The following is a 24,864-nucleotide window of genomic DNA, read 5'->3' as shown; positions in this document are numbered from 1 at the left end:
TCCTCCTGATCACCCTTTTGAAGTCCTCCAGATGGATTATATCCAGATGGAACGATGTCGAGGATTCAAATATGTTCTCGTAGTTGTCTGCGCTCTGTCCCGTTGGACGGAGGCATACCCGGTTTCAGATTACACTGCCCCGACTACTGCCAAACAGTTAGTTCGAGAATTCTTCCCACGATACGGTTTACCACGTGTTGTCTACTCAGATAACGGCCAGCCGTTCTCATCCGAATTAATGAAACATGTTTCACTTCTGCTAGGATATCAGTGGAAATTCCACTGTGTTCGACACCCCGAGGCAGCAGGTCTCGTAGAAAGACATAATCAGATACTGAAAATCAGACTGTCCAAAATATGCAGAGAGAAAGGGGTCGACTGGATAGTAGCATTACCAGTTGCACTTTTTTACATGAGAATGGTAGCACACTCTAGAACAGGGCTATCCCCGTATGAGGTGATCTTCGGCAGACCACCAAATATGTGGGGGACGCCTATACCACGCAAAATAACTGATATTGACTGTAATATGCTGACAGATTACTTGGCTTCCTTGATGTCTGCACTACAATCTTGTCGTTCACAGGTAGCTGCAGCCTTTCCCGACAACACTGAGGTAAAACCCCATGACGTAGTTCCGGGTGATATCGTATTTGTGAGAAATTTCGACCGAAAGACTCAGCTGGAGCCCAGGTGGAAGACACCCAAGTTGGTTCTGCTGACCACAAGAACAGCCGTGAAGATCGAGGGCCGCAAGGGCTGGATTCATTCAAGTCATATCAAGAAATTTCATGGACAATACTCGGGTATAGACATTGTGCCCTGCACTCCCTCACAGACTGATTCAAAACTTCCTTTGGTTGAAAAAACTGAAAATGAACTCTATAAAGCTAAATTGAGGCCTAGAACGTCAGACGGTTTGATTGTTTAAGTCCTCTCCTAGGTGAAGCGGTTGAATCTGTCTCTGACATGTATCCTCTAGACCTGAATCATGGACAATTGCGAACAATGATGAAACGACAGGCGTATTGTAAATCACTGCGTAGCCACTGTATAGTGACATTATTAATTTTGTTTTCCTTAAGTCTTTTAATAATTACTACCAGTATGTTGTTGCACATATATTACCCTATTGCCAGAAATGTTCACAATGTAATTGCAGAACATTCTTTTAGTGACTTACCCCCGCATGAATTGTCCTATAGACTTGCGCTGCGCAATAACACTTTCATTAGTATGTTACATCATTCCCATCAGACTAGTAATGCAACTAATTGTTGGGTGTGTGGCCGACTCCCTCCCTATCAGAATTATGAAGGAGTCTTGCCTTTCTTTCCACATCCATTTACACATAATGGCTCCTGTGGAGCATGGTTTAGTTTAATCAATTCCATAGACTCAGACACAGCAGTTTACCAAGATCAGTGGGTATGGGGAAACCTGAACCTAGTTTTACTCAAGGTCTGCTATCCTGACAAGGAGGGTCGCCCCAAAAGAACAGGAACTGATCTAGAAAATGAAGTATATGGATTAGGTAATTTTACACCTAATCTCATGATTCTAAATGTCGTATCCGAAGTTGAACTAGTCTTACCCACCATGTCAGTATTCCCAGCGAAGGGTGAATTGTGTGTAAGAAAGGTTGGTTCCATACATATGGGCCATAGTAAGTGCACTACTACAGTAGAATTCAGTGATCAAGGCAAATCTTCATTCAGAGCTTATCGCCACTCCTACTTTATATGTGGTCAGACTGCATATATGCGTCTACCTCTAGATTGGGATGGTACCTGCTACATTGCATTCCTTTTGCCACCTGTTTTCCTAGCTCCTCCTGATTATTATAGAAATATTCATTTAGTACACAATAGAGAGCGGAGAGATCTCCCAATTGTCGATTATACTGAGACGGCATGGGACAAGTATGTAGATTTCAATAAAGGCATCTTTCCCTATATAGGTACTGTTACTAATAGTAAACTAATACGTAGATTAACTAGAACCCTTGAAGCAGTAGTGAATGAAACTATTTCCGCCTTAGGCAATTTAACAGAAGAGCAGTCTGCTATGCGGATTGTTGTGCTTCAAAATCGTCTTGTCCTTGACGTCATCCTGGCTGATAGAGGCGGAGCTTGTAGGGTCATCGGATCAAGCTGCTGCGTATTCATACCAGAGAATTCGCCATCTGTATATAAAGCTATAACTCGCCTTCACAAGATTGTAAGCCAGATACACCAGAATCCAGGCACCTGGACTTGGTCCAGTTGGTTTTGGAGTGTGATATCAGCCTGGGGATGGAGAGTTCTATCTTTCCTAGGTATTGGCCTTCTCATACTATTCAGTTGCTGTCTATGTCTACAATGTGGTCCAGCGATCTGTGGTCTGTGTGCCACATCGTATATTCCACCATCAAGATTTCATTCAAGATCCCGGAAGAAGAAAGAAGAACAAATGATGCTATATGAACAGATCAATGGATTAATGAAGATTGATATCTCTTAACGGGCAAGTAGGGGACAAGGAGGGAATGTGGAAATATGGATTTTTCTGGTCAGTTATGTCCCCTATCTTGGACCCCAACGGTTCTATGTGCATGTCACAAGTACATGTATGTTCCCTCCAGTTCCAGTTATGAAGACGCAAATACATGTGCGTCCACCGTCAACATGTCCTCTGTCAGATCCGCCATGAATAGGCCGGATATTCCATTCCTAAGTACAAAAGGCCACCGGCTTTATATGGCTCACTTATGCCATTTTACAGTCCAGGCAAGTAGGCCCTGATTCTGTCATCAAAACTCTTCTTGCCTTCTGCCTCTGAAAGCTCCAGTCTGAGCCTGCATCTGTGACCATGAACTTTGTCTCATTCTCTGCGCGGCTCACGAAGCCTGACATCAGCCTATTCTCTGCCAAGAACTGTATTTCACCTTCGAGTTATCTGCTTCCCCCTCAGCCGATGCATTCCTGCCTAGTAGTTTAAGTAAACATTCTTCCAGCCACCGAGCAAAAGGCCCGGCTTCTCTGTCTTAATACAAGTAATTCATAGTCCTGTTACTATGGAAGATTCCTGTCCTCGCATTTAGTGTAGACACTTAGACGCTTGTACACGCACACACAGTCAGTATAGAATAGATTCTGTCCGAGAGTCCTTCCTTTGTGGATAACATAGTTCTTTAAACATAGGATGTTAGATATGATTTGGGATTAGGTTGACTTGACCCCTCAGACTTCTTGTCTCCACATGTAGAGCTAAATGTCAAGTCCCCTTCACCCCCTAGTTACACGTCAATTACACGTCATGCTGCTGCGCGCGCATCTATGCCAAGTATTATCTTATGGATCCACCTATAGGTGACATCATAACCAATTACGTTCCTTTTTACTCCTTATTACACCCATTTTCGGTTACGCAGACAACTCGTCATTTTCCTTATCAATTGTTACGCCTATTGTATTCGCTTCATTGTAATGTATGTATTATAAAAGTCATTTCATATCAATAATGTATGTGCTTCACTTCCTGAACCTTCGTGGTGACGGAACATTGGAGCAACCGATTATAATCGAGTTAATGGAATAAAGCCCATTCCGAACCTCTAATACCACGGATTCTGCCTCTCATTTTACTGAGCTATTTTATTATGTTCCTGTATCAAATTAAGTCCAGGTAAAGGAGAATTATTTACCACAGGAGAAATAAAAACATTTCTCCTCTTAATGACAAGTTTTTCACTGGAAAGTAAATTAGAAAAAAAAAATATTTTGTGCTGGTTAGCGTCACTTTTGTGACACTAACCAAGAGGAAAATGTTTGTAAATCTACCCCAAACAGTGAATGCCAATTTATAGAACCTGCCCTTCGAATTCACCAAACAATTTCCACGCTTGCTGAATTTGAATACGATTTCTAGTGCTCCAAATCCTGAAGAATGTTGAAAAAATACCTCAAGAGGTCATGTTTGTAATAGAAGTGTGTCTTACGACTGAAAATCTGGTAAGATACACTACCTAAAGAAAAAGGCTTTGTGAAGAGGGACCATTATTTCTTAGGTATAAAATTACTCAAGAGCTTTGCAGGTGATGTAAAAAGCAGATTCCAGACCTATAGATTCACTTTATGGAAGCACCTAGGTACGGATGACTCGGTAAAGGAAAGAGCTCTAAGTGGGTGAAAGTGTTTCTGCAAGACAAATAAGGATAGATAACTACTGATTTCAAACTGTTATCTTATTGCTGGTCTCTGTTACCAAAGTGCAATCCATCAGGATACTGACAGAATCCAAAGATGTCTCCACAGACTTTAATCTGCTCGAAATTAGCTCTTAGTGAAGAGCTGTAATGGGGAATAAAAGTCTCGGAGCCAGTGCTGTATGTGGCTTAATAAAGGTTGGAGAGTCTTGGCTCAAAACCATGCTGATGTTTACTCTTCTGCAAAATAACTAAGTATTTTAGCACAATATACTTTGTGTCAACTTCAAGCTCCTCCGGTCTTCTTCCAATGCAGCATAAAGACAAAGTCTTTAGGATTCAAAGAGATTTTTTCCTTTTTCTCCCCATGAGACAATAGGACTTCCTAAGCAATCAAAACATCCAAAGAGGTTTTATCTGAAGCACTGATTTAGTGTAATTTGACATTTATCCTAACAAATACTGGATTTTACATTGCCAATAGAATTAAGGTCAAGATTCAAAATCACTTTTAGATCATCTTTAAACTGAAATCCCAACTGATGAATTCAAATTAATAAAAAACCATAACCAATAATTCATGATTCTAACAAATTATCCTATTTTTTGGTCATAAGCACCCATAAGAAAGACACGGGGCTGCAAACATGCAAAACAGATGTTTTCATCAACCTACAGCTACATCACCATTGTTGAGATGAGATGTAGCAATAATTCTACTGCCCTCTGTGTTTCCAAGGGATTTTGGAAACATAGTACAGTGGCATCTGTTTAGAAAACATAAAATTTAGAACTATTTTGATGGGCCCACCATCCTGAATGTTGATACTTTTCTTACATGGATGTGGGGAATTTTAAACTATGTTGTAGAGTAAAGGAATATGCACATTTGTAGTGCACACAATTATACTTTAGTCTTGTGGCCTTTAACACAGTGTCTCTACTTGTTCATTGAATTCATTCCTGGTTAACAATTTATTTTCCCTCATTGTATGCTCATTACCAGGTTCTACCGGTGAATGTGATTCAGCTGGTACCATGGATCCCCAATCTGTGAGTAATAATAATAATAATAATGAACTAATTGTAATGTATCACTTCATACCACATGTCTGCCATTACTAAGTGTAACAGAGGTAATCAATATACTGACTTCAGAAGACTGGCAAGTTAAATTGGAAGTGCCTGGGTTCAAACTAAGAGCTTGCAGAGCATAACATATTAGCAGAAAGTGCTAAACCCACAGTGCCGCCCTGAGGCTTGAGTAGGGTTTTATCAGTGTGTAAAACATAGATGACTTCAACCGCTAAATAATAACTAAATATTATCCTTGTTGGGACCTACACCTGGAATAGTGTATAGCAATAAATTTAATATTACCATTCTATGACGTTTCAATGACGAGAATGTATACGTGTTAACCAGGAACAATGTCTTATTACAGATCAGTTGTCACACCGCAATAAGCCTCTGATGAAACAATATAACACAGCTGAAATTGAGCTAGGATTTATGTCTGTGTGGAGGAGGGAGTCATGTTTATTTGTTTCTTTATATTAATCATGAAAATATCTAACAAATATTTTACACCCATGTCCTTTAACTAATTTTTCACATAAAGGAAACCATGTTTTTGGTCCATAAAACACAAAAACACATTTTAAATGGAAACAATAACATAGCATAGCATATGTATTTGTAAAGCACACGTTCACCCAGCAGGTATCTTGGCACTGAAGAACAGAGGTTTATTGTTATCCAACTCAATGGTACTCATTTTATAAACCTCAGAAGGATGAAAGGCAGAGTGGACTCGCTGGGATTTGAACCTGTGACTATGAGATCAAACAAAAGCCCCTACAGTGGACACATTAGTCCACTAAGCCACCAGTCACAGCTTCAGTCAGGTGAAAAGTGTTAGCATTTGCATACCATTATTTCACAACACAATATGAAAATCCTTGTGATAGAATCCCTAAACAAACTTGGTTGTGCTCAGAGAAGAATTGTACCTTAGATTTTGTTCATTTAAGAAAAGCAAAACTTGACTTTGGGAACTATGTCAACATGTATTCCAATCCGTGATCCAGGAGTGTTTGAATTAATAGGTTATACTTGAAGGGCTGCAGCACAGATCTTTCAATGCTATTTTCTCTATGTTCCTTCGGTATTCTACCAGAATATTATGAATTAAATATAATCTAACAAAAATATAATAGCCAGAAAAATAGCCTACCACAATGTTGTGAAGCTAGGTATATATAAATAAGTATAGATTTACTATTCAAAAACTCCACATATATGTACCTTGATGATACACATATCTTTAATACATCTGTCTTTTACTGCTCAAGTAAGAGTTGGGGCCTATATAAATAAGCTATGGTATGTTTTGCATTTTTTAGATAAATATAGCTATAAAATCACAAAGCAAGCCCTGGAAAAGGCCCTCTAGGCCTCTAAAATTCAAACTGAGCTGATTTTTAGGTCTCGCATAAAGCAGCGCATGCGCTGCCTCTGCGAGGCATCAAGTAATTAGTATTACTACTGAAACTCCACCCATTGCATCTCACTTTGTTTTGTCACTTGCCATTGGTTACATCTGGCATTGCTCTTTTTATGTAGCTCATTCATTGGCTGGTGGTCCGAAACGTCACTTCCGTTTTGCTTCCCTTGTGCAGGAAGCAGCACTGACCAACTACAGTTTAGTTCCGCTGCTCCGCATTATCTACTCAATTTGGGACTACTTCCTTGTTTATTTTCCACCGCCGTTCACCACTAGCTGCTGATTTTGGAAGTGTTGGCATTTTCTTTTCCTGTTCCGCCCCCCTCCCGTTGGTCGTGTTATCCATCCTCCCGCCCTCTTTCCCGTTGTCAGTGTCACCGTTCCCTTTGTTCCCGCCCCCCTCCCGCTGTCCGTTTCCCCGTTCACTTTGTTCCGCCCCCCTCCCGTTGAGTGTGTTCTTCATCCTCCCGCCCCTTTCCCATTGTCAGTGCCCCCGTTCCCTTTGTTCCCGCCCCCTCCCGCTGTCTGTTTCCCCGTTCCCTTTGTTCCCGCCCCCCTCCCGCTGTCCGTTTCTCCGTTCACTTTGTTCCGCCCCCCCCTCCCGTTGAGTGTGTTCTCCATCCTCCCACCCCTTTCCCATTGTCAGTGCCCCCGTTCCCTTTGTTCCCGCCCCCTCCCGCTGTCTGTTTCCTCGTTCCCTTTGTTCCCGCCCCCCTCCCGCTGTCCGTTGTTTGGCAGCTTGTGGCAGTCATGGAGGCGCGCGCTTGTTTTTTTATGGCCTCAGCGTATTGCGGCTGTTTTAGGTTAGGGACTCCATGCCGCTCCGGCAGAGGCTGAGTTACTCCACCGGCCACTTCCTGAATAACCTGTGCCCTTCCATGTGGTGCACCTACTTTCTGCTCTACTACCACCTGGTGCTGGGCTTCAACACCACCTACGCGTGGGTCCTCCTCCTCCTGGGCCAGGTGGCCGCCGGCATCTGCACCCCTCTCGTGGGCTACGAGACAGAGAGTTCCCCCGGGTGCAGCCGGTACTGCCGCCGAAAATCCTGGCACGTGGTCGGTAAGTTTGTCGTTTTGCCATTTGTGTAGTGGTGTACATCTTTCAGTGTCAATTGTGAGTACCTCCGATACCCAAAGTCTAAAAAAATCGAAGTAAATCATAATGTTAATTTGTTTTCTGGGCGGGTCTGAAAAGGACGTTGTCTTTAAACCTGCCTGCCTGTTTCATTGAGGGATTTATTCCATTCTAGCCCATACCTTTAGGCTTTCAAATTAACAGTAGCTTTCAGTTTTACTGATTTGTGTTTGCCCTAACACCAACAGCAAAAGCCAAAACCAGCTTCCTGCCGTTCCCGCCCCCCACCTTCCTTTCTATGCCCTCTCGTGCCTACTGTCCATTCCCTACTCCCAGTGCCCCGTTCCCCTGCTCTGCCCAGGTCCTTGCTCTCTCCTCTCTCTTCTCCCTCCCCCCCCCCCCCGTTTCCGGCTTTCCCATATCGGACGGTGTGTCCAAAAATATTAATTTTTCCAAACTTATCGCTGCCTCCAAACCACTCTTGCCAGCGGCTGTGGAGCCGGACTCACAAATACCCTCGGGCCTGTGTGTGTTGTGGTGGAGGGTCAAGCTGATTGGGTGTCGCAGCGAACTGTTTTTTTGTCTTTTCTAACTTTTGTGGGGTTAGCGGAGGCGTGTCATTACTTAATGGTGTCTGCTGAGTTATAACTGCTCTCAATTGTGGAAAAGTGCTGCTGTATGTGTGAGAACATGGGCTTATTTGCTGTATGTAATACTGTCGGGATGCTCTGCTTGCTCTTGGTAATGTGAGAGGGATTTGCCTGTGTCTATCAAAGAAGGTGGTTCATATGTACGTGAGGGACATCCTGCTTGCTCCTTGATCTTGGGTGTCTGTGTGTTTTTCTTCTTCTTATCTGAGGGAGGCTGTAATATCAGATCATGTTTCAGCAGCGTTGCTTCCCCCATCAGTGTCCAGCTGCCCCTCTGGAGGCTTGCCTCTCACAGTTCAAGGACCCCCACACCCAACAACAGTAATACATGAGTATTTTGCACTCTGTGCATGCTTTACTTAAAGCTTTTCAACTTCTAAAAAAGGTCATTTAGCCCAATAGACTCGGTGCCAGTGCTCCATAAAAACCTCTGTAGGCAGCTGCCTCAGGGTACCACCTCAAAGGGCAAATGCAGAGCGCCAGACTGCAATGAAGAATTTTAAAAATTGCCCTACGTCTTTGGAAGAGTGAACGCCCAAGTGGCAAACTAAACATTTTGCCGGTAGTTCTGGAAATACTTGCGGCAAGCGGACCAGATTGCACGTACCAGGGCCCATTTTACCCAGGCCAAAGTTAAATGAAGTTAAGCAGCTGAGAGGGAGAGAAGGAGGCGCCCTGTCCAGTGATACCTAGCTTTGTGGTATATTGCATCTGAGTTTGATATGTATTCAGTGTTCTGTTTGATGTGTTCTGTTGGTGGCAGGCGCGCAACACCCATTGGGCTTACCGGGCTTCAGCCCCCCCCCCCCCCGTCATGTGTGTCAGCCCAGCTGAGACAGCCTCGCGGGCTGGCGTCCGTCTAATTGCAGCCGGATCCGAGTACTTCACAGGTCTTTAAAAAACCATTTACTCATTAATGAGGCTTTTGTGTTTTCACCCCTTCTTACAGCCACTCTGCCTATGGCTGGAAGACTTAGCCCCCCCCCCCCGAAATCTTGTTCAGCCCCCCCCCCCCGAAATGTGGCTCTAGTTGCCCGCATGGTTGGTGGTGTTTGCTGCCTAAAAGAACAGTTGTGCCAGCCTCAACTTAAAAGTAATAGTATCAACCCTAACACCTTCATGACTTGTACACACAAGTGCAGGTGCTGTATTTGTGCAGTTGTGTACCATTTATGCCACTGTTTCCCAAACTGTGAGTCGCGGCCCACTGGAGGTTTGCAAGCTGGTTTTTGTTGGTTAACAAAAGTCCAGCAAAAAATAAAGATGTATTAAAATTTGGTGCCCCACCACCCCAAAATTTGTCTCTATTTGCGCCTCTGACTCCGAGTGTCCCACAAAAGGGTGTAAAGTGAACGAGAATTATCCAATGCAAATAAGAGCCACTAATTATTTGGGAGACTCGGCAGGAACTGGTCTTTGGAAGAAGGGTCAGCGTTTAAGTTAGTATTTCACTATGCTGGATATTTATAGCCATCACATGAGCAAAGTAAAAAAAAAAGTATTTGCAATGCAATAGGTCTCACATTGACACAAGTTTCAGCTATTGCTATTATAAATGACTGCGTTTTATTTATGTTTTTTTATTAAAAACAAAAAAAAGGCATTGTCATTTACAATGCGAGAGTTTAAGCTATTGGCATTGTAAATGACAATGCCGTTTATTTATCTGTTTTCAAAACCAACACATAGATAAAAGTTTTGTCATTTACAATGCCAATAACTCAAACTTTTGCAAATGCGAGACCTATTGCATTGCAAATGCTTGTTCTATTGTTGCAACATACCATAGATTGCTTGGATTCACAAATGTGTTATAGTTATTTTTGCATCCATACAAAAGTTAACAGTGTATTATGATCTTCTCTGTCATTAGGGAGTTTGCCAGTGTTTATCAAATGTTGAGGGGCCAACTTGCAGCCGCTGCAAACCTTTGTACTGGAACTTGGCCATTGAAAATGCAGATGGATGTATAGGTAAGATTGTTTACTAATAAAACTTTAATTTATGGACAAGAAAACAGACTGTTTAGGCATAAACATTTTTTAATTCTTTGTAGCCATTCAATTTATCACTGTGTGCTTATGTATAGACTTTAGATATACTGTAATGATAGTTTGAAGATGCAAAATACAAATGTGAAGTAATTTAACATGGGCTTCCTCCATTTGAGCTATTAAAAATGTGGTCTTTCAGACCCGGCCAGGATTGAAACGGTACTCCTATTAAAATCCTGATCTTTTGATTCTTTGATTTCCCAGAACCAGGCTTCATAATATTGGGATGGAAAGTGTCTTGCATTGCCCTGGAGCCCTCTCCTGCATCCTGTTCTGTGCAGTCTATGATTTCTTTTTGCAGTTTTGTTAGTGAGTCGGGCACTCATGCAAGCTCACTGAGGATTCTCCCTAATCATGGACTACGACTTCAGAGCAGTGCTTTAAGGTTGACGGGTACATAAAGTCACACCTCTAAAAGAGTAGTTGCTGCCCTCTCTAACCAGGCTCGATGGAACTAGAGGTGGTACCTGCTTGATTTTTGATGAAAGGATAGATCTGTTTTCCTAAAAGGAGATGCTTGCTGGTCTCCCCCATGTAGAAGTCCCCCTCAACTGAGATCTTTTACTTTCATACTTGTGGGATATGTACTGAAGGTGTAACTGCTCATTTTTAAATGTCAAAGGGGAGTGTGAGGTCTGCGTGTGTGTGTGGTTCCAAGGGTTCAAGGTTCTATGGATTTGTAGCAGTCTAAAAGGGTGCAAGGCTTCTCAGGTCTCTGCTTACCTGAAAGCCTGCTCTTTTATATTCCTTTCCCTCCTACTCAACTGTATATTGATGCAGTGGATAGAAATGTCAGGCTTTCTCCTTTTGATGCTGCAGTAGTGGTTCTGTCAGGGTGCTGCCAGCTTCCCCTGTATCTGTCTCCTTCCTGATCTACACATCTGTGAGATGTTGCCTGCAGTCTGGAGTCCAATACAGATTTTTCTCACCTGGTTGGAACCACCGCAGCGGTTGCTCCCATTGTCCATGGCCCTTGCATGAGCTGATCATGCAGTGTCCATGCCATTTCCGGTTGAAAGGGCTCCCAGAATTTGAAAGATGATTGGTTAGCTCTCCCCATATAACTAGGGCAACTTGACCAGTAACTTGTTTCAGGATTTATTTACTGAGTGGCATGCACAATAACAGAGAGACTTGTGTTTCAGGCACAATACTCTGTTAGTAGCTGTCTCTATGTCCAGACTGGAATAAGCTTGGATCCAATAACTTGAAGAGAAGCTGCTGTTTGCACTCCACCAGGATGACTGCTGCCTGTGAAAAGAAAATGTCAAAAGAAGTGCTTGCCTTCCGGGCGGGACATCCAGAGCCCAGATGCAGCGAGGAAACAAGTTGGAGCCTCACCTACCCCGGTGCACAAGATCACCGCACCTAGCTGTATGACATCACTTTACACCATCTGTTTGCATCACCTGAGGCCAGGGGTTGAGTCATCGGAATTGACTGCTGCCGAGGATGAGTCTCCTTCATCCATGACCATTTCCATGCTGCAGAGATATTTTTGTGATGGCCCAGTTTTAGTAGAATGGAATGACTGTTGGCCTGGACTGGAAGTGAACATCCAGACGAAATAGGGACTGCTACTCAACTAAACATCATCATTTATTGTCATCTGGAACCAGACATTAAGCCTACCAAATGCGACACATGCATTGTGGCCTGAATGAAGGGAAGGCAGAAGCGAGGCAAAGGCTATGTCACTAAAAAAGGATGATAGCACTGCTAGAAATGGTGTATGTAGCTCACCTGACCTATGTCTTTTATTCGTTCCCAATGATAGTCCCCAAATGAGATTTTGTAATGCAATTAACTTGTTTTTTTAAATTTCTATGTGCTCGAAGACACCACATATGAGCTCAATCCATTGCTACAACAATGGTCCAACATCTGGAGGGCTAGTTTATGTTATTGAATGGCACTGTATGGTCAAGAGGTATACTTGACATTTGCGCCCCTAATGTCCTGGATACACCTTTCTTACCAAACCTGGTGGAAACAGTCTCTCTGTGGTTGGATATGTCAATGATCTGGGCTGAAGATTTAAATTATACCCTTTCGGGAGTGCTGAATAGAGCTCCCTGGGTTGGGCAACGTGCCTGAACTCACACAAGAGCTGCAAACAACTTTATATGGGCAGCACTTAGTGGATGTATGGAGGGAACACCACACAATATATTCTTGTTATTCACCCCCCAAAAAGCTATTATAGCAGGATAGACTAGGTATTTCTTAAGCACAGTATTTCTAATAGGTGCTTAGATACATATTACCTGCGCTGGAGCATATCTGTCCACTCCTCACACTTTTTACAATATAAGTGGAATGGCTATAGAGCCAAAGTTCTCACATGGAGGCTCAGGGCAGAGTACCTTCAAGACCCCACTTTCTGCAGAGATATGAGCGAAGTTCTGTCAGGCTGCCTTTCCAATAAGTTGAACGAATGGGACGGCATATAGATGATAATGAAGGGAGCTGGCATAACTACAGTCAGACATAAAGAAAATGGAGACATTAATCATAGATCTAGTAAGTAAAAATTGCTATAAACCAAAGCTAAGAAAATAACTAACTGATAGTAAACAAAAGTACAGGTGCAAGTACACCTAAAAGGCTAGCCTAAGGGTGGCACATACACCTCTGATTCTTGGCATAGTGGATCAGGCTGGAGGGATAAATTGCATACAGATGGCAGACATATAGACCTCCTATTCTTCGCATAGTGGATAAGACTGGATAAATATACTACACACAAATGGCAATTAACACTGTCTTCATAGATTATTTGCAGATCCTATACATGACTGATGCAATACCTAATGTATAAGATGTTCGTGTCTATTTAGAAAGGCTTGAATTACTGCAGCTTACCCCAGAACAGACAGACCGGCTGGATGACCCTTTGATTAAAGAATAGTTGCAAGCCATATTGAAGGTCATAAAATGGGGAAAACCTTGTGCCTTGCCAGACTACCTATTGAGTTCTGCCAAGCCTATTATGGTTCTCAGCTGGAATACTGGTGGAGGTATGTTCTGAGTCAGTTGAAAAGTTCAAATTGTATAGCCATTATTGATGCTTTTGGTAGACACTAAAATACTGGAGCTATCGCTAAGATATTGTTTTATAATTGTTGAGGATTCAATATAAATTGGTCAAATGGAATGCATCCCAGTCATAATTCATACTTAATGTGAGGTCAGTGCCCCATGTGAAAGACAATCTGGACATGGCAGCAGAAGCCAAAGCGGTGGAATCCCTAAACGTCGATAATATAAAGATAAGTACTTTGAGTCGAACTTAAGCCACGCAATGGATAGAATTCAAGACTGCCAAAAACTACCATGATCAGGTTGGCACTAATTAAACTGGCTGTGTTGCCAAGATGTCTCTATGTATTTCAGGAAGTCGTGTACCTGGTCCTACTGAGACTGCTTTGAAAACTGGACAGTTTGATGTTGTGCCTCATATGGGCTGGTACTCAATTGAGTATACAACTCTAAGGTGTTACTGCCTGACCTGCTAGATACATCACCTCCCAGAATGGCTTACAGACACCTCTGGCAGAGAAAGCAGATTTTTTGTAGTTTGTCATGGGAACTCAGATAGCTGATACTAACCCCAATAAAAGTAGACTGGCAGTTATTCAACCTTGTCTCTCTAGTGTAGAAAGTTTGAGACTAGGTGTCCAGGAAGATTGTCAATGGAATTCCTTTGCCTTCCAAGCCGTATGGTGCTGAATACGAAAATCCCATAAACTTTACTTAGGTGCTAAGGCGAGTGTCGGGATAGACAATAGATGTGAGCAAATAGGTGACATATTTGAGGGCGAACTCTTACACACCGTTGAAGATGCAAGGGGACAGATGCTAGGGTGAGGGGAGCATTTCCTGTTGTATGCACGGTTATCATAAACAAGACACAGAGGATGAATTACAGTGTATACTGCCAGAGTATACAACACTAGTGGAATTCATGACCCTAAGGCAGACCAGTGCCTTTGGGGACCACCCGAAACATAATCTAAATAGTACAAAGATAGAGGGGTGCTATTGTCAGATCAGGAATGGGATAGGGCATTTGCGTACACAAAAAGGAGTGAAGCAATGCCTAAGTTCGAGTCACACATTTTATATATAATTATAGAACATATTTCACCCTTATTATTCTACATAAAATATATCACCATGTCGGAAGGTTGCCAGAGATGCCGGTCAAGAGCTGTAAACTGGATACACATATGGACGTGAGCAGTTCTGCAGGCTTTCTGGGGACAGATTGTTACACAATTACAAAAAGCATGTGGAAATATGGTGCAGCTGAATTTTAAACAAAGTGCTGGGACTGCGCCCATGCCCAAAGAGAAAATGCGTATTGTTGGGTAAGAGGTGCATAGCTATCCATTGGGTGCATGTGGGGGTTTGTGTGTCCCCTGGTGCACAGAGACATTAGCAAGAGTGGTCACTGACTGGAGAAATCTGGATGTGAATGGTCTGCACAGACACCAAGGTAGGCAAGGACTTGGAATGCCGGAGTGAACTATGCAGGAACATAGGTGATAACACAGGATGAATGACTGATGGCTCTTACCGAGGTGTGGAAGATTTGCCCACCCCCACCCCAAGTGCATTGGAACCGTCTGTGTCAATAACAATGTGGCTCCTCCTTACCAAAGCTGTAACCTTGTAGGGAGAGATGATTTGCACTCCGTTTCGGGAATGATTGTATACTTGTTTATACTGAAAACTGCCTATCAAACGTTTATTAACAAAACGTAAGGCTGCATATGAGGTGCAAATGTGGTACAAGATGAGGAGGGTGAGAGGGCATAGACGCAGGGAGGAGGAAGGAGAACTGGGGAGAATGACTATATCATTGTTAATTGTTGGTGTTTTGTGAATGTATTCAGAAAGGTTTGTAACTGTAGGGGCAATTAAGACTATTGTATTTGATAAGCTGACATAAATGGGACACTGAAACAAGTGTAATGTGAAAATGTCAGTAAAAATACAAAAGAGAGAACTGTATTTCCTACTCATTGCCGATATTTGTACGTTTTTGCTGGTTAAAACTCTGCTGTCACTATGATTGTCTGCAAGCGCTCCGAGGTCCTTTGAAGCATAGTAGGTGCTAAAGAAAAGCCCACTATAAATAAATAAATACATTTCTCATTACAAGGAGACACATACTGGACAGCATTGTCAGGATTAACAATGTGCACTTCAGTCATATCACATTGTGGTCATATCTCAAGGAAATATCTACCGGATGATGTTTGATTTTCACAGGTCAACGGGCTGCTCGCCACCCAACCGGAAATAATAAATGCAAACAGAAAAAAAGCCAATAGATCTGACTTGCTTTTTGAGTCCTATCTAAAACGTTAAGAAAAGTCTGCTTCAGTGAAAATAAAGACAGCATGATAAACAGCATGATTGGTTTCTCCCTACAAGACACCTGTGAGATAAATAATGTAATGTGTGCTGATTTACTGTACTTTTGAGATGTAACGTAGTCCCCCATTCATTGCAAAGCAAGCCATCCACAGAAGGGGGAATGAATCATTAAACAGACAAATCTAAAGGAACCATTTTAGCAACCTTAGAATAAAGAAAGATGAATGAAAAAACTGTACGTTTCTACTCCTAAGCCTTATAGTTTGCATGCAGCTCTTTCATTCTGGTTCATTACTCACTGAGATATATTATAACTTATGACCCACAAGTAACACACAAATCTCTGTAGCCACTGAGCTATTACATAAAATACAAATCTTTGACCTCCATGTTGCACGTTTTGCTTTGTAATAGGCTCATTAATGCTCAATGCTATTTTATGTAACGCCAAAACTACTGGGAATAAACAGGAATATGTTTCCATGGATTGGAATCCAAAGTAATGTTAAACAAACTAAGTTAATAGCAATAACAATATGTAAAGCTTGTTAAGATAAAGAAGTACTTATCTGAGCGAGGAGCAGCATTTAAAGAGGGAGATTGTTGACTGCATGGACTACTCATACTGTGTGAATGTTTTATTCTAGATTGCTTTTGTTGTATGATGTAATAAAGCCTTCTACCCCGCTGTAGCGGGCTATACCGTCTATTAAAGGCCCGCTACCGCGTTGAAGGGCCGAGCCGAAGGCGAGGGACTTTAACAAGGTAGCGGGACTTTAATGGCCGGTATAGCACTGCTACGAAGGGCGATAAGGCTATTAGAACATTCTGCCACTAAAGGGCAGAATGTTCTAACAAATAAAACAAAAGCCTCTCGAAGCTTGAGGCTCTGAGAGGCCTTGGTAAGACATTGGAATTTTGCTCTGCGGGCCTTTACCAGCCCGTAGAAGCAGCGAGAACTCCATTGTCTTCAATGGAGCTCCCAACATTCATATATTCTAATGTTCTTTCAAGTGCTGTGTGGAGTGGCATTAAAGGAATAATGCATAATGGTAGCCTCCAGTCTTGTAATGAAATTCACTGGGCGGAGTCAAAGCTTACTCTATGTACGTTTGGAAAAATTGATAACAATAAGTCTATAGCCAGCTTTGCACAAGCCAGACGTAAAATTGTAAGGATACTCAAAGCACTGTACATGCAGAACAAATGCACTTCTTACAGGGCGCAGTCTATGACCTTGTGTTCCCAGATACCACCAGCACATAGATATAAACTTGAGATCCTTATTTTATGTTTTTATGTTTTTAATGCTTCTTTACAGCCTGCCAGTGTAACATAAAGGGAACCATAAGTGGAGTTGCAGAATGCCAGCAGGTAATCTGAAATAGCTTTGTGTAAAATGCCAGTTTCCATTTAAACCAGCTCTAAATCCATTTCAATCTTTTATTTGCAGGTGGATGGGCAGTGTCCTTGTAAAGTGAATGTTTGCAGCGAGCCTTGTGACACCTGTAACAGTGGCTATTTTGCTCTCACTGATAGTAACTACTTTGGATGTCAAGGTACAGTGATGCCAAAGTGCATGCTACCACATATACTATGCATGCTTCAACAAGGCATGGGTCTGTCAAGCATGAGCATTCTCTGCTGCCCGGGGTGTTTTGGCAAAGTAAAATCACATCTTACAACTTTTCCATCATTAGGCAGCATAGAAAGCATAGATATGTGTTTTTTACTGATGCGCAAACTCCAACTCCTAGTGTGCGGAAGAAATGAAGTCTTGAATCAGACATTGACAGTCCAGTGGATGAGTGAGGCCTTGAAGGCAGAAAAACAGTTGTGGTACTTAGAGTGGGACTAATGCAAGCTGTAGTAGCTGGTTTACTGCGTGTTGTGGGAGCTTTGTAGATGTGCCTGCAGTGCAGCAACTGCTGGTAAGGTGCCCTTCCTAAAGGTGAATGTAGGAAGAGTGAACCTGAAAGTGGGTAGATTCAGATTACAAAGAGAAAATATACTTTAGAGTCTGTGATGAAGGCTACAAGTTAGTTGACATATATTGGAGGTAATTGCTTAATACATATTCTTCTCTAAAGAATATTCTAATGATTTATCTGATTAAATCAGGTTTAAAATTCATAAGCAGTAGTTTATACTTTGAAGGTTAAACAGTATTTGAAATTCATAAGTATGTCACTGATATTCCACGTTCATTCAATTATAGTGATGTCCAACTGGAGTGCCAGCCGTTCTGGTATCTGTATATGTTATCATGTTTTAATATTTTTATATAAAAAGAAAAACCGGCTGGTGTGCCCTATCTGTGCAGTAATGCCCATTGCATATATGATTGTTTTGTCCACTGACAATGCCTTTCTACTGTTCTATCTCTCCCTGTGGTATTCCACCTTAATTGTGACTGCAAAATATCATGGCACCAGAATATTATGTCAAAAATATTGAAGACCAGAATTTAATTCCACATATATGTACCTCGATGATATACATATTATATTGGGAGTAGGTAGTTATAGTTAGGACCTTGTTTCCATTCAAACAGTGTTTTTTCTTTTACCAATATCTTTGGCGCCATTTGACGAATCTTCGCGAAATTTTCAAAACTAATGTGGTGCTCAGGTCAGCTGCGCTCTTGGACGTTTTGGGGTGATTCATTTTCTCCATTTTAATTTTCATAGGAAACTGTTGACGCAGCTACAGCCCAAACTGCTGAACGGAATTACACCAAATTCGGCAGAAAGGTAGCTCTTGGTCTAGAGTGCACTCTTTTTGTTAAATGGTGTTAATATGTTCAGTAGTTTTTGAGAAAATAAAATATTTACAGATATACAAATAGGGACGCGGAGGATCCGCAAACCCTCCTAATCTCGAGCCTCGCAATCTGATTGACTGCCAACACTTCAAAGCAGGAAGTGTTGGCAGCCATCTTGTGACTCGTTTGAACCGAGTCACAAGAAAAAAGGTGAAAAAACAAGAAAATGGGGCAGTGTAGAAACACCCTGACCCCCTAGGCCTGCTCAGGGGGTCCCACAGGGACTCCAAGGGCCAAATAAACAATAAAAAAAACTTTCTGTTGGGATTCGCACTGGGTGCTTTCATCCGGCAGAAAAAAAAACAAAGCGGGGGCTCCCGAGCTTCGTTTCAATTAAGCCCCAAGGTGGGCCAGGTCCCAGGGTCCCCCGCTGCCCCAGGGACCGCACCTCCCCAGGGCTTTGTTGATAAAATGGGGGGGCACGTGGCCCCCCACAGCCCCGGTGACAGACACCTCCCCGGGGCTTTATTCTTTAAAAATGTGTTGCTGCCCCGGGGACTGCCACCTCTGCTGGGCTTTAATTAATTATGGGCAGTGGGCCTCGCAGGCCGCCCAAGCCCTGGGGACCGCCACCTCATTGGGTCTTTACTTTTTTAAATAAAATGTGTGGGGGCTCTCCCCCACGCAGCCCCAGCAACTACCAACTCCCCGGGTCATACATTAATTGAAATGCAGAGGTCCGTTGTGGACCCACGGACCGAGGACCATCACCTTCCCTGGGCTTTGAATCTGATGGTAGGGGGCCACGCGGCCCACCTCCAGGAGCCCTTCATGGCCCTGGGGACCGTCACCACCCAGGACCTGCTCCAGCAGTGTTCCGGGGGGCCCACCCCCGGGACATTGCAGTTTGCTATGGCACAACTCTGCAAACGCGCCTCCTGGCGCGCTTTGGGTTGAGGGTTGAAGTCCCCTTCATTGGTGAGGGTCCTTAGGGGCTAACTAGCCCACCATGTACCTCCAGTAAGCCCCACATAGTGGGATTGCTGAGAGGTGGTAGGAGGCTACACCCCTTTGTACACCACTCTGCAAATGCACCTCTTAGCACACTTCTATTGGGGCGATGAGGTCCCCTTGTGTCCTGAGGACCTCCAAGCAGAAGTGTGCCAGGAGGCGTGTTTTTCAGAGTGGTGCAGAAAGGGGGCATGGCCTCTAAGCACCCCTCAGCAATCCAGTTGTGTGGGGCTTACTGGAGGTAACAGGAGGGCTAGTTGGCCCCCAGGGACCCTCAAGAGGCAAGGGGACCAAGCAAGAGCGTGCCCAGGAGGTGAGTTTGCAAAGTGGTGGAGAAAGGGGACATAACCTGCAACCACCTCTCAGCAATCCCACTGTGTGAGGCTTACTGGAGGTAACAGGTAGGCTAGTTGGCCCCTAAGGACCCTCAACAGCAAAAGGGACTTCATCCCCCAACCAAGAACGCACCAGGAAGTGTGTTTGCAGAGTGGTGAGCAAAGGGGATGTGGCCTGCTTTCAGAACTCGGTAATCCTGCTGTGTGGGACTTACTGGAGGCAATAGGATGTGTAGTTGGCCCCAAGGATGTCCTTGGGGGGCAACTACCCCTCCTGGCACACTACTGGTTGGGGGATGGAGTCCACTTTACTCCTGAGGAACTTCATGTTTTTTGGAGTGGAGTGGATGTACGTTGTGTGTAGTGGAATTATGTGGTATGTTATGCAGTGAAATTATGTGGATAGAAAGTATGTGGTATTTAGTGTATAGGAAATATGTGGAGTGGGATTATGTGTTATGAGAGTAATTATGTGGTAAGGTAGTCTGTGTTGTGGAGTGGTAACCTCAGGTTTAGTCTTTCTCATTTCCATAGAAGCTAAACTGTAAACTAAATGAGACACAAAAAAAGAAGCAACCACAGAACAGCACTTCTGGACCTAGTTAGAGGTATGAGCCAGGCCACTGGAATTATGCGTCTGTTCGGCTGCAACGAGTTCCGCATAATTATATATTTTCTGCATTTGCCACGTAATTCATCATCTGCTGCATAATCTGCTAATTTGAACAAAAAACCTTGTTTCTAGCCCAAACGGCTCAAACTTTACCAAAAATGCAGCAACACATATTACAGCATGGTGGAAGGCCCCTTGCAAAGCTTGAATGGTCACCTGTTACTACTAAAGATGGGTATTAAATTGGTACTAATGGTGAGCAAACCTCTTATGCTTTCTGCGCCTCTCTTGCCTCTTTCTGCACGTCTGTTGCTTCTTTCTGTGTCTTTCTTCCTCTTTCTGCACCTTTCTTCCTCTTTCTGCCATTCTCTTGCCTCTTTATGTACCTCTCTTACCTCTTTCTGCAACTCTGTTCCTTCTATCTGCACGTTTCTTGCTTCTTTCTGCACCTCTCTTGCTTCTTTCTGTACCCCACTTGCCTCTTTCTGCACCCTCTTCCCTCCTTCTACACCTCTCTTGCCTCTCTCTGCACTTCTATTGCCTCTCTGCACCTCTGTTGCTTCTCTCTGCACTTCTCTCTCTTGTTTCTTTCTGCACCTCCCTAGCTTATTTCTGCACCCCTCTTGCCTCTTTCTCTACCCCTCTTCCCTCTTTCTGCACCTCTCTTGCTACTTTCTGCACTTCTCTTGCCTCTTTCTGCACCTCTCTTGCTTCTTTCTGTACCCCACTTGCCTCTTTCTGCACCCTCTTCCCTCTTTCTACACCTCTCTTGCCTCTCTCTGCACTTCTATTGCCTCTCTGCACCTCTGTTGCTTCTTTCTGCACTTCTCTTGCCTCTTTCTGCACACCTCTTGCATCTTTCTGTACCTCTGTTGCTTCTTTCTGCACTTCTCTCTCGTTTCTTTCTGCACTGCTCTTGCTTCTTTCTGCACCCCTCTTGCTTCTTTCTGCATCCCTCTTCCCTCTTTCTGCATTTCTCTTGCCACGTTCTGCACCTCTATTACTTCTTTCTGCACTTATCATGCCTCTTTCTGCAACTTCCTTGCTTCTTTCTGCACCCCTCTTGCCTCTTTTTGTACCCCTTGTTCCTCTTTCTGTACCCCTCTTCTGTCTTTCTGCACCTCTCTTGCCTCTTTCAGCAGTTCTCTTGCCTCTTTCTGCAGCTCTGTTGCTTCTTTCTGTACTTCTCTTGCTTCTTTCTGCACCTTTCTTACATCTTTCTGTATCCCTCTTGCCTCTTTCTACACCCCTCTTCCCTCTTTCTGCACCCCTCTTGCCTCTTTCTACAACCCTGTTCTCTCTTTCTGCACCTCTCTTGCCTCTTTCAGCAATTCTCTTGGCTCTTTCTGCACCTCTGTTGCTCCTTTCTACACTTCTCTTGACTCTTTCTGTACCCCTCTTGCCTCTTTCTGCACCACTGTTGCTTCTTTCTGCACTTCTCTCTCGTTTCTTTCTGCACTGCTCTTGCTTCTTTCTGCACCCCTCTTGCTTCTTTCTGCATCCCTCTTCCCTCTTTCTGCATTTCTCTTGCCACGTTCTGCACCTCTATTACTTCTTTCTGCACTTATCATGCCTCTTTCTGCAACTTCCTTGCTTCTTTCTGCACCCCTCTTGCCTCTTTTTGTACCCCTTGTTCCTCATTCTGTACCCCTCTTCTGTCTTTCTGCACCTCTTTTGCCTCTTTCAGCAGTTCTCTTGCCTCTTTCTGCACCTCTGTTGCTTCTTTCTGTACTTCTCTTGCTTCTTTCTGCACCTTTCTTACATCTTTCTGTACCCCTCTTGCCTCTTTCTACACCCCTCTTCCCTCTTTCTGCACCCCTCTTGCCTCTTTCTACAACCCTGTTCTCTCTTTCTGCACCTCTCTTGCCTCTTTCAGCAATTCTCTTGACTCTTTCTGCACCTCTGTTGCTCCTTTCTACACTTCTCTTGACTCTTTCTGTACCCCTCTTGCCTCTTTCTGCACCACTGTTGATTCTTTCTGCATTTCTCTTGCTTCTTTCTGCACCTCTCTTGCTTCTTTCCGCACTCCTCTTGCCTCTATCTGCACCCCCTTCCCTCTTGCTGCTCCTCTCTTGCCTCTTTCTGCATCTCTGTTGCCTCTTCCTGCACTTCTGTTGCCTCTTTCTGCACCTCTGTTGCTTCTTTTTGCACTGCTCTTGCTTCTTTTTGCACTTCTCTTGCTTCTTTCTACACCGCTCTTGCCTCTTTCTGTACCCATTTTCCCTATTTTTGCACCTCTCGTGCCTCTTTCTGCACCTCCCTTGTGTCTTTCTGTACCTCTTGCTTCTTTCTGTAGTTCTCATGCCTCTTTCTGCACCTCTGTTGCTTCTTTCTGTACCCCTCTTGCCTCTTTCTGCACCCCTCTTCCCTGTTTCTGCATCTCTCATACCTCTTTATGCACCTCTCTTACGTCTTTCTGCATTTCTGCCACCTCTTTCTGCACATCTGCTGCCTCTTTCTGCATTTCTCTTGCTTGTTTCTGTATTTTCTTTCTCTTTCTGCACTTCTATTGCCTCTTTCTGTGCTTCTCTTGCTTCTTTCTGCATCTTCCGCTTTCTGCACCTCTTTTGCCTCTTTCTACACCTTTCTTCCTCTTTCTGCACCCCTCTTGCTTCTTTCTGCACCTCTCTTGCTTTTTTCTCTCATGCCTCTTTCTGCCCTTCTCTAGTGTCTTTCAGCACTTCTCCTGCCTCTTTCTGCCCTTCTATTGCCTCTTTCTGCACATGTCTTATTCTTTCTGCACCTCTCTTGTTTTTTCTGCACCTCTTTCCGTACTTTTCTCACCTCTTTCTGCACTCAAATGGGAGGTGCAAGCTGTCAAGTTTAAAGGTCTGCGTGCTCTCGTGACTGAGGTATATGTCTACTTGTACATGTATTCTCACATGGGTTATGCATCTGAAGATGGTAGCTTAAAAAGCGAGTAGCTTCTCCTATAGGTTGTCAAATCTCATTTCTGCTCTGTCATTTGGTTGCCCAGGCAGACATGTCTTACATATGTAGGTGTTATAGAGCCCCTCAAATATTCTATTGAATACCCATCTGCCCTATATTGTGAGCAGAAAGAAATACATACACCTTCTTGTACACAAATTTACAGAGCATGCTGTTTGAAACACAGGTATTCAAGTATTTGTATGTTTATTTTATGTAGCATGTCCCTGGGTAAAAGCACAGACGCACATGCATACCTTCACAAACTTGGTGAGACTTACAAGAGGGATATGGTTAGGATTGCTGTTTTACATTTGGTTGGGCTAACATTCTGAGCAGTCGATGAATAGTGAACCTTCAAGAGAAAAGTGAGGTTTAAGACATCTTGGGAGAAGGATTAGTGATTAGTCTACTTTGTTTGAGTCTGTGGAAAGGTACAGTTGAAATAGGCCTCTTTCTGCACCTCTGTTGCTTTCTGCACTTCTCTTGCTTCTTTCTGCACCTTCCCTCCTCTTTCTACACTTCTCTTGCCTCTTTCTAGATTTCTCTTGCTTCTTTCTGCACCTTTCTTCCTCTTTCTGCACCTCTCTTGTCTCTTTCTGCCCTTTTATTGCTTATTTCTGCGTCTTTCTTCCTCTTTCTGCACATGTCCTACGTATGTAGGCATAGTTAGAAATTAGCATTTAAAAAACCTTAAAAATTCACTGAAAAACCTACAGGTTTCAGGGACGTTATAGTTAGGAATTAGCATTTAAAAAACCAAAGAAAAAAACAAAGTTTACAGGAACGTTATACTTAGGGTGACAGTTCACTCGCACAAAACCAGAGAAATTCCGCCGTTATAGTCAGCTGATCTAACTATAACTCGTGCCCCCGCAATGCACTGTTGATGATGTCACATATAACATCACTCATGAAAAGGTCAGTGACATCACTGATATATATCTATCTCAAACCTAGTAGTATTTGCCAGTAGGTAGTTATAGTTAAGACCAAAGTTTCCATAGGAAAAGCATTTTTTGTTTGCCAATAGTTTTGGCGTTGCTTGATGAATCTTCACAAAACATCCCCTTTTTGGGTGTGCTGATGCGCTGAAAGTTTCGAAACGATCCATCAAGCGGTGGCTGAGAAAAAAGGGGAGTCCCAAAATATTGTTTTTCCAATGTTATGTCTATGGGGATTTTTTATTTTTAAACACAACTACAGCTGGAATCACTGAACGGAATTACATCAAATTTGGCAGAAAGCCCAAAGAAGTTTTTTTTGTAATTTGGTGTAAATCCATCCAGTGGTTTCAGAGATATTTAAGTTTAAAAATATAGATATCTGGGCGCCCATTAGCCTACTGA

At 43.2% G+C, this 24,864-nt stretch overlaps 1 protein-coding gene across 1 annotated transcript in view; it reads left to right on the top strand.

The window, feature by feature from the left end:
• Positions 1–24,864, top strand: part of LAMA3 (laminin subunit alpha 3) — an 881,606-nt gene that overhangs the window by 398,690 nt on the left and 458,052 nt on the right. Inside the window, exons 20-23 of the mRNA XM_085605753.1 lie at positions 5,193–5,239; positions 10,293–10,392; positions 17,183–17,235; positions 17,315–17,420. Of these exons, the coding sequence (XP_085461879.1) occupies positions 5,193–5,239; positions 10,293–10,392; positions 17,183–17,235; positions 17,315–17,420 (306 nt within the window). The remainder of the gene's footprint in view (positions 1–5,192; positions 5,240–10,292; positions 10,393–17,182; positions 17,236–17,314; positions 17,421–24,864) is intronic.

This window comes from Triturus cristatus, chromosome 5_1 (genome assembly GCF_964204655.1).
Source record: "Triturus cristatus chromosome 5_1, aTriCri1.1, whole genome shotgun sequence".
In the NCBI taxonomy this organism is placed as follows: domain Eukaryota; kingdom Metazoa; phylum Chordata; class Amphibia; order Caudata; family Salamandridae; genus Triturus; species Triturus cristatus.
This window is presented reverse-complemented; position numbering and strand designations above follow the sequence as displayed.